General features: G+C 43.7%; 1 protein-coding gene across 5 annotated transcripts in view; it reads left to right on the forward strand.

The window, feature by feature from the left end:
- Positions 1–8,000, forward strand: part of TAB2 (TGF-beta activated kinase 1 (MAP3K7) binding protein 2) — a 174,483-nt gene extending 166,483 nt beyond the window's left edge. For 3 of the 5 annotated variants that reach the window (XM_030198047.1, XM_030198049.1, XM_030198048.1), the window contains exon 7: positions 5,630–8,000. In XM_030198047.1, coding sequence (XP_030053907.1) covers positions 5,630–5,775 — 146 coding nt within the window. In that variant the 3' untranslated portion in view covers positions 5,776–8,000. The remainder of the gene's footprint in view (positions 1–5,629) is intronic. The other 2 variants (XM_030198050.1, XM_030198051.1) reach the window with 1 other exon arrangement.
- Positions 8,001–10,838: the final 2,838 nt, after the last annotated feature.

Below are 10,838 nucleotides of genomic sequence, written 5' to 3' on the forward strand. Positions count from 1 at the left end.
GAATGTTCCCTATGCTTCTAATAGGCTTAGGTACAATCCACCTTCCCGCCAGCCTGCTCAGGCTAAGCCCCAGCGCACTTGTTCACATCACCAGCATGTGCCTCAACAGGCCTCTGCAGCTCCCCAGCAAAAGCAAGGGACGGGCTTTTGACTGGCTCCAGGCGAGCATAGCCGAGATAAAAGTGTCTGTGCCGGACGACTTGCCGGTTGGAGGGAGGTTAAAGTTTTTTCACCAAAGGTGGCCTCTCATTACCTCCGACCAGTGGGTTCTCCAAATAGTCCAGCTAGGATACGCCCTCAATTTGATCTCAAGACCTCCAAATTGTCCTCCAGGAGCTCGGTCTTTCAGCTTCCAGCACAAGCAGGTACTTGCAGAGGAACTCTCCGCCCTTCTCAGCGCTAATGCGGTCGAGCCTGTGCCACCGGGGCAGGAAGGGCTGGGATTCTAGTCCAGGTACTTCCTTGTGGAAAAGAAAACAGGGGGAATGCGTCCCGTCCTAGACCTAAGGGCCCTGAACAAATATCTGGTTCGAGAAAAGTTCAGGATGCTTTCCCTGGGCACCCTTCTTCCCATGATTCAGAAAAACGATTGGCTATGCTCTCTGGACTTAAAGGATGCTTATACTCGCATCCCGATACTGCCAGGTCACAGACAGTATCTTCGATTCCGTCTGGGAGCACAGCATTTTCAGTACTGTGTGCTACCCTTTGGTCTCGCCTGCACCCAGGGTGTTCACGAAGTGCCTGGCTGTAGTGGCGGCGTCTCTACGCAGACTGGGAGTGCATGTGTTCACTTATCTCAACGATTGGCTGGTAAAGAACACCTCGGAGGCAGGAGCTCTATAGTCCTTGCAGGTGACTATTCAACTCCTGGAGCTACTGGGGTTTGTGATAAATTATCCAAAGTCCCATCTTCTTCCAGTTCAAAGACTAGAATTCATAGGAGCTCTGCTGGACTCCCAGACGGCTCATGCCTACCTCCCCGAGGCCAGGACGGACAATCTTTTGTCCCTGGTCTCCTGGGTACGAGCGTCTCAGCGGATCACAGCTCGGCAGATGTTGAGATTGCTCGGCCACATGGCCTCCACAGTCCATGTGACTCCCATGGCCCGTCTTCACATGAGATCTGCTCAGTGGACTCAAGCTTCCCAGTGGTATCAAGCTGCGGGGGAACTAGAAGACGTGATCCAGCTGTCCACAGTTTTTCTCCGATCCCTACATTGGTGGACGATTTGCTCCAATTTGGCCTTGGGACGTCCCTTTCAAATTCCTCAGCTGCAAAAAGTGCTGACTACGGATGCGTCTCTCCTGGGGTGGGGAGCTCGTGTCGATGGGCTTCACACCCAGGGATGTTGGTCCCTCCAGGAGACAGGTTTTCAGATCAATCTCCTGGAGTTACAAGCGGTCTGGAACGCACTAAAGGCTTTCAGAGATCGGCTATCCAACCAAATTATCCAAATTCAGACAGACAATCAGGTTGCCATGTATTACATCAACAAGCAGGGGGCCACCGGATCTCGCCCCCTGTGTCAGGAAGCCTTTGGGATGTGGCTTTGGGCTTGCCATTATGGCATGTTTCTCCAAGCCTCGTACCTGGCAGGCATAAACAACAGTCTGGCCGACAGGTTGAGCAGGATAATGCAACCTCACGAGTGGTCTCTCAATTAAGGGTAGTTCGCAAGATACTTGGTAGATCGTTTTGCCACTCAGATCAACCACAAGGTCCCTCAGTTCTGTTCCAGACTTCAGGCCCACGGCAGACTAGCGTCGGATGCCTTTCTCTTGCATTGGGGGAAGGGCCTCCTGTACGCGTATCCTCCCATACCCTTGGTAGGGAAGACTTTGCTGAAACTCAAGCAGGACCGTGGAACCATGATTCTGATCGCTCCATTCTGGCCGCAACAGATCGAGTTCTCTCTTCTTCTGGAGTTGTCCTCCGAAGAGCCGTGGAGATTGGAGTGTTTTCCAACCCTCATAACTCAGAACAAGGGGGCACTTCTGCATCCCAACCTCCAGTCCCTGGCTCTCACGGCCTGGATGTTGAGAGCGTAGACTTTGCCTCCTTGGGTCTTTCTGAGGGTGTCTCCCGAGTCTTGCTTGCTTCCAGGAAAGATTCCACGAAGAGGTGTTATGCTTCTAGGTGGAAGAGGTTTGCCGTCTGGTGTGGCAGCCAGGCCCTAGATCCTTGTTCATGTCCTGCACAGACCCTGCTTGAATACCTTCTGCACTTGTCTGAGGCTGGTCTTAAGACCAACTCTGTAAGAGTTCATCTTAGCGCAATTAGTGCTTTTCATTACCATGTAGAGGGTAAGCCTATCTCGGGACAGCCTTTAGTTGTTTCTTTCGACCCCAATAGAAGGGGAGTGGCTGTCGGGAAACGCACCATCTCAAATTGGCTAGCAGATTGCATATCTTTCACTTATGCCCAAGCTGGGCTGACTCTTGAGGGTCATGTCACGGCTCATAGTGTTAGAGCCATGACAGCGTCAGTGGCCCGCTTGAAGTCAGCCACTATTGAAGAGATTTGCAAGGCTGCGACGTGGTCATCTGTCCACACATTCACATCTCATTACTGCCTCCAGCAGGATACCCGACGCGACAGTCGGTTCGGGCAGTCTCAGTGCTGCAGAATCTGTTTGGGGTTTAGAATCCAACTCCCCCCCCCCCCCCCCCCCCCCCCAGGCCCATTTTTATTCTGTTCCAGGCTGCACTCTCTGTTAGTTGGTTATGTTATAGGTCAAACTCAGTTATGTCCTCGCCGTTGCGAGGCCCAATTGACCAATGTTTGTTGTTTTGAGTGAGCCTAGGGGCTAGGGATACCCCATCAGTGAGAACAAGCAGGCTGATTGTTCTCACTATCCTGCCCTCCTCCCCTTTGAAGTTGTGTCTTCACTTGTCTTTGCTTTATACTGGACTGAGGAGCATGCTGTAGCGGGCGGGAAGATGGTCGCGCATGTGCATCTCGCAAGAGCTAGCAAACTTCTGTTGCTAGGAAGATCTTCCGATCCTGGGGCTGCCTTGGACGTCACCCATCAGTGAGAACAATCAGCCTGCTGTCCTCGGAGAATACCTGCTACAGGTTAGTAATCTCGCTATACTGGGCATCATCGTCCATAAACACCTAACACTAGACAGTCAAATAGCAGCAGTAACTACAAAATGCTTCAGAACACTATGGAAACTGAGAAGAATCAGAGACTATTTTCCAAGACCACCATTCAGTCTAATAGTACAATCGATGGTACTATCACAACTAGACTACTGCAATGCAGCATACATTGTTTGTGAGGAAAGCGCACTGAAATCACTACACCATCCAAAACACTGCGGCATGACTTACCTTCAAGAAGGCGAACCCAAAAATCAGAAACTACCTCCTCCACCTACCAATTTGCAAAAACATAACCTACAATTTCATCTACATGGCTGGACTTGGGTTTCAAATGGTGGAATGCAATACCAAAGATCACAAGAAGCATCACGAACTATCTTCAATTCAGAAAAGAACTGAAAGCATACCTTTTCAAAAAACTCTGCAACAAATTAACTCAGGGGCCCTTTTACTAAGCTGCATAAGCGTCTATGTGTGCCAAAACATACTACTGCATGGCTCCTGCGGTAATTTCATTTTTGTCATGCTGCCGATATGTGCAGCTGAAAAATAATTTTTATTTTCAGACGCGTGTATCGGACGTGTGCCAAGTGGCATTTGTCACGTGTAGGTCATTACCGCCCGGTTACTGCATGAGACTTTAACGCTAAGTCAATGGCTGGCGGTAAGGTTGCAGACCCAAAATTGGACACGCTGCAATTTTCATTTTGCCACACGTCCATTTTTGGCAAAAATTTTTAAAAGGCCTTTTTTTTTTACAGGCGCGCTGAAAAATGGATCGGCTCATGCCTAAAACCTGCGCCTACACTACCGGAAGCCATTTTTCAGCACACCTTAGTAAAAGGACCCCTCAGCAATTAATGTCCATTCAGAGTAATAATCACAACCATATATAAATCAAAACCAAATAGAAACCGCAACTATAAACCATCAATATTATAGCAAAACTAAAGTTGTGAATGTAAGCGATAACAGTGGGATACAAGAATGTATAAATAAATAAGCAAAATCCTGCAAAAAGGCACTCGGGTCCTTTTACTAAGGTGCGCTGAAAAATGTCTTGCGGTAGTGTAGGCGTGGGTTTTGGGCGTGCGCACAATGATTTTTCAGCACACCTGTAAAAAATTCCTTTTTTCTTTTTGCCGAAAATGGATGTGCGGCAAAATCAAAATTGCCGTGTATCCATTTTGGGTCTGCAACCTTACTGCCAGCCGTTGACCTAGCAGTAAAGTCTCATGCGGTAACCAGGCTGTAATGACCTATGTGTGGCCGAAAATATTATTTTTTGGTCACAAGGCAAAAATGAAATTACTGCAAGAGCCACACGGTAGCTTTGCGGTAACTTCATTTTGACGCATAGATGCTTATGCTAGTAAAAGGGCCCCTCAAAACCTATGTAGAAAACTCACACCATAATAGCCCTAACCCACCTATGAAAACAGGCCCTAGAGCACCAAAATAACCTGCTACTGGGAAACTGGAACAAGATGGACTGTTACATAATCCTACACAGACACCACATGCCAGCAGAATCCTTTTCAGGTGAACCTGATACAAAATAGGGAACCACAAAAAAACATGCAGACAGAATCTGAAATGGAGATAAAAACTGAGACTCTGTATGCCGTACAACACCAGAGAAATAGAAAGAAATGTATGTTCTGTACAGTGCAAAATAAAGCCAACAGATGTAAACTCTCAACACTGACATAATTCAATTACTAAACGGAAATTGTAATCATTTTTCCTACCTTTGCTGTCTGGTGATTTTATTATTCTAATCATCTTGTTCCCAATCTCTGGTTCTGCTTTCCTCTCTCTGTGCTCTTAACTCAGGGCCTCCTTTTCATTTCATTATTTCTTTGCTCACTTCCTTTCTTCTTCACTTCCTGCCTTATGTCTGTTTGGCACTGATCTTTCACATTTAGCTTTCTTCAATTTTTCTGCCTCCTCCTCAAATCTTTCTAGCTTTCCCTCTTCCCTCCCCTTCATGTACAGCACATCTCCCCTCTTCCCTTCCCTTTCATGTGCAGCACATCTCCTCTCTTCTCTTCCCTTCCCTTCACGTGCCACACGTCTCCCCCTTTCCTTCCCTTTCATCAATGTGCATTTCCCCCTCTTCCTTCCTTCCTTCCTATCCAAGTGCAGCATTTCCCTTACTCTTCTCTGCCTTCCTATCCAAGTGCGATTGGGGGATCACTGCTGCCCAACCACACAGCAAATCCCCCTCCTCACAAATTAGGGAAAATCCCTGGGTTGCTGGACCTACTTGAACCGTTCAGGTAGGTCTGTGGACTCCGTGCTTTCACATGCAGTGTTCACTGGGGGTGCAGTGAAGATTTTTGAGGGTGCATTTGCACCCCCATAGTGACGCCTATGATTTTCCTAATTCTGATATGTTTTCTTGTTGTCATAATTGCTTGTCTATTAAAAAGATAATAAAATCAGATGTTAGGAATCAAGCATCCTGCGTTCCATTTTATATTTTTGTAATCATGTTTGTTTGGGTTTTTTTAGATCAAAGATCCACAGTTAAAACACCAAAGAATGTACCTGACACAGAGGAAGATGAGGGAACTCAGTGGAGTTGTAGTGCCTGTACTTTTCTGAATCATCCAGCATTAAACCGTTGTGAAGAATGTGAGATGCCTAGGCATTTCTGAGCCAGCAGGCCTACTATGCTCTAAACAACAGGAAAACCAGATAGGACTCATCTATCTTTCCATGAAAGAGGGGAAATATCCTCCTTGGTTGCACACAAGTTCTACAAAATTGAGCATGTGACTAAGATGGCGTTTGTTAATGTTAAAATTCAGCCCACGGAGCTAATAATACCTCAGTATTGTTTTGTAGGCAGTTGGAATTTATCAACAGAAAGATTATCTGCTGAAAAGACTTGGTTGCCAATTGCCTAAACCATGGACAGTATTAACAATATTCTAGTAAAAAATCTCTTGCGCTGTGTCTAGTACTTGGATTTTCCCAGTCTCCTTTCCTCACTGTCACCATTATTTTTGGTTTGGTTTTATTAAGTTGGGGAAAAGAATGGAAAGATTGATTTGTATGTTTTTTTTTAGCAAATTTTTAGAGAAACACTAAATGCACAGAAGAAATTAGGAAGAAATAAGAGATGGTTAGTGTAAACTGTTGCTGCCACAAAGTGCCTGTTGACAAAAGGACCTCACACATCAGTGCGATGGTACCCTCATCCAATTCATCTTCCCTGAAACCTTCTCCAGCGTCAGTACAGTCAGGTGAAAAGGAAAACTTGCATGCATTGTCTGTACAATACACAGTGAAATAACCCAAAGCTTTTTCCTCTGTACATAGCTATAGAGCCTGCTCTAATGATTTCTTTTCCTCACCTTTATTAATTTCTTGTACTTCTGTATGTACAGTATAGTGTAATAGTTTTTTGTTAACTAACTTCCTTTCGTTTCTCTCCCGTTCAAACTGATTAAGCACAATCATGTACCCCTTAAGCTTTTATTTGAGAAAGGTGATGCCTTAAGTAAGAGCATTAATGATATGAATCTATGCACAAAATAGCTTTCTTCTGCTCATTCTGTACATTGCTGTTGTAGATGCTGAAATTCTGTGAAGACCTGCAGATGCAGTGTAGAAAAAAATGCAGGAAACATTTGAAGGGTTATGCATATAGTTCACTCTGTACACTGACTTTTTTATGGTGGGTGACACAAGGCAACATCTTATCTAAAACAGGAAGGCATAAGGACAGAATTCTCAGGCCATCAACATCACAGTAACTTTTGTCGCCTTTGCTGCCAGCACACTCTGTTGGTGAGATCATTTTCTTGAAATTAAAGTCCTAATGACTTTATTCAAAAGGGCTTCACTAAGTGCCTCAGAGAACGTTACTTATAGCATTTTTGGGGCAAGTACCTATCCAAATGCACCAAAAACATGAAGCTGTTGAAAATTTGCTTTCCTTTTTCTTTCAACTATTTTCACAAACCACCTAGATAGTAAATTGGTGCTAATATAATAATTTATATAGCAGAATCCATTAATACAATGCTGTGTAAGACAATTTGTGTGGGAGTTACGTTTCTATCCCAAAGAGCTTGTAACAATTTGTACATTGTGTGGTCAGGAGAGTTGTTTGAGGCACACAGTGATCAGAGGACATGGGACTCAATCCAGGGTCTTTAGATTAATATCTCTCTCTTCTCCAGTTGCCACTGCACTACCAGCTTATGTTAAGGTATTTGCAGAAAACAAGGCTGACTGAATACAGCTGTGGGGTGAGGGTTAAGAAGTTCATAAAAGCAAAATGGCTTTCTCTGCTACCCCTTCGGTTACTTTTTGAAGGGAAGGAAGCAAGCAAGATTTTTTATATTAGGATAATGAATCCTATTCAGGGGATTGTGAATGTACATATATGAAAATGAGAAAAGGAATTATGCATGTAAAACATATTATGATTTATCTATAAGTACTTGATTGGGAGAGAAGTGAGTGCTAAAAATGTAGCAAAAACACAAGAAAAAATAGACTGTCACCCACTGTAAACATTTGCCAGTGCAATTTTTATTTTTATTTTTTTTAAAGAATAGAAATGTTACAGGTGATCTATGTAAACACAAATGGCCTTTGTTTTGAAGGCAGTGTATTTTATAAATGGGACTGAAATTGATAATCCCAAATAATCAGGCAGTAGACCCAAAGCACTTGCATCCAATGCATTTTATTTTTTAAAAAAATAAATAAAAAGAAAAAAGGCTTTGTTTTTAAGCTTCATCTGCAGTTCTCTGTGAAGATTGACAAATCAGTTTTTACCTGTTTTATTAATAAAACCTAATTTGGATATCTTGAGTTGATGGTTTTGTGATTTAGCTGGGTAAACTGTCTTTGTAACAGATAAGTTATTTATAAAAATTAAAAAAAAATAAATTCCAATATTTGGCTTCTTGGGATTTTTTAAAAATATTTTATCAGTATTTTATGTTGTTAAAACAAGTCTTTGGGGGGGGGGGGGGGCGGTGCTCATGAACGTGTGTGTGAGGCAACGGCTCTTGAGACCTAATCCATATATTATCAAATATAGCAGACCTTTATGGAGGAGTGGCCTAGTGGTTAGTGCGGTGGGTTGTGGACCTGGGGAACCAGGTTCAATTCCCACTGTTGCCTAATGGTCAGCAGTGGGTTAAGGTCCTGGGGAACCAGGTTCAATTCTCTCAGCAGCTCCATGTGACCCTGGGCAACTCATTTAGCCCTCCATTGCCCCAGGTACAATATACTTAGATTGTGAGCCCAATTGGGGCAGTGCAAGTACCTGAATAGTTATATATGTAAACCGCCTTGATTTGTGCTTCAATAGAAGGTGGTATATCAAAAAATGATAGACTTAGACCTAGCACACAAAATTATACTTTGCTTCTTATAGAATGCCAGTGAGCAAATCTAAGAAAATAGAAATGATATTTTTAGAAGTAACCGAACTAGAGAGCTTAATGCTAACCCATCATCACCATCTAAGCTAAGCCACCTAGGCGCTAAGGAGGAAATGAGCCCATAGCTATGCTGAAACAGTTTCAGATGCTTAAAACTGTCCATACCTAGAATAATGTGACCATTAAAGACACTACAACTTAACACATCACTTAATTGATTTCAAGCCAGATTGGATGAAACAGAACAAAAAAACTGGCTACCCTGAGGAAAAAGTGAACAAGTAACTAAAAATAGCATCTGGTCTGCAATATGGAGAATCTTAGCGACCAAATAGATGTAACAGTGTTTGGATCTCGCACCTGCCTGACAGCTTGAAGGAACTCATCTTTCCACCAGTGTTAAACAAATGTTCCTAAATTATTGCAGACCCAGGGAGTCATGTGATGGTAATTTGAGAAGCAAATGCATGTAATGGAGCTCCTTGCATCCCTAGCCAAAAATACTGCCACCTTATATTGTCTTCTCCATGAACTGGATACCTAACAAAGTGAATGATAAGAAAGCAGCAAGGGGTCCCAGTGGCAGCTGTACAAGACCAAGACCACCCAACAGCAGACTATGGTGGATTGTATGGCAATGCAAGATGTTGCCGGAGCAGTGCCAGACAGTAATGCTGCATCAAAAGGCCTGTTGTTGCTGGAAACTTCACCACATAGCAGGGCTGCTATTAGACATGCTAGGGTCCAGAGCAGAAATTTTGATTCGGCACCAAAGCGTGCCAGTAGACTGGGCAGGCTCTGGCGTCCCTGTGGCATAGGAGCTGAGGTCAATTACCTTGTTTGGACCTTCTAAAACTGGCCCTCTCAAAAAGCATAATGCTGCAGACCTAAACTTGGCAAAGATCCATACAGGCAATGCAATCAAGAGAAGCTGAACAAATTCTAGGTTTACTTTGGTATGGTGACAGCCAAGAGGCAGAATGTGATAGGCACATAGAACATGTGGAGCAGTGCAGTGTTGAGTATGGAGGCAAATAGTAGCTGAAGGCTAAAATGGAAGATCTGAAAAATCAATCTTGCATGAACAATTTAAGGCTGGTGGGTATTCCAAAAGGCATGAAGAATGGTACAATGGAGATCTTTTGGAGCATGTGTTGCAGGAGACTTTTTCAGAACCAATTGCCTGGAAATCTTGTGAACACAGGCCAACCTTCTTGAGTGGAGCAGGCAAAGAGGCCATGTACCATTTTATTTAAGGTGCTGTATTACAGGCATGAGAGAGCATTGCAGTGAGCATAGTATCTCAGTTTCTTTGATTACAAAACTCAAAAAGTTACACTGTTGCAGGATTTTGCAGAGAAGGAAAAGCTGAGGCTGCAATACTCAAGGTTAGAAAGCAATTCTTTGTTCAGAAACTATGGCAAGCCATGCTTTACCTGTTGAAATTGAGAGTGGTATGGGAAGGTGATATTTGTTTCCTATAGCTTTAAGGAGGTCCAAATATTTTGAACTGCTTTTTCCTGCATGACCCCCTACCCCCATTTCAGAGTGGATCTCTGGGACATAAGAGCAGGAATGATAAAGATCTATGACGCTGCCAGTATATCAATGAGCAGCAATTACAGAGAGGGAGGACTGAATGGTTGCTGTAAAACTGTCCTGTTGGTGACTCTTATTTTTGGGTGTTTCATGATACTGCATTGAAGAATGGCAAAGTATTACTTTTTAGGAGGAGCTTTTGTGTGTGTTTGGGGTTCCCTTCCCACCCCTCATCGCCGATGATCTAGGGGGCTGCCTGTGGCTCTTACTTGGTGCAGGCTGGGATGGTGACATATTTTTAGGGGATGATTGTGGAGAAAGTAAGCTATTTGAACTATACAATAGGCTTTACCTGCAGAAGAGGGGACGATAGAACCCTTTCAGCGGAAAGGTCTAGTTTCCCCCCCCCCCCCCCCCCCCCCCCCCCCGCTTTCAATCCCGGGTGACTTTCTTCAAGAACAATGATATTTTAAAAGTTGTGCACTAACAGGTTTACAGTTGGGTTTGTGTCCACTACCCCAAAAACAAAAGGCTTAGCACAAATTTATTTCATATTGATTCACCAAGGGAAACCTGTGGTGCAAGAATAATTTTGTTAGTTTCTTTTTTTGTAGTTTGGGGGAGCAGGGGAGGGGGGAATACAGATTTATTTATTTATTTATTTATTAGGATTTGTTTACCGCCTTTTTGAAGAAATTCACTCAAGGCGGTGTACAGTAAGAATAGATCAAACATGAGCAATAGGCAATTACAGCAGTAAAAATATTCAAGTA

Source organism: Microcaecilia unicolor, chromosome 3, assembly GCF_901765095.1.
Source record: "Microcaecilia unicolor chromosome 3, aMicUni1.1, whole genome shotgun sequence".
NCBI lineage: Eukaryota > Metazoa > Chordata > Amphibia > Gymnophiona > Siphonopidae > Microcaecilia > Microcaecilia unicolor.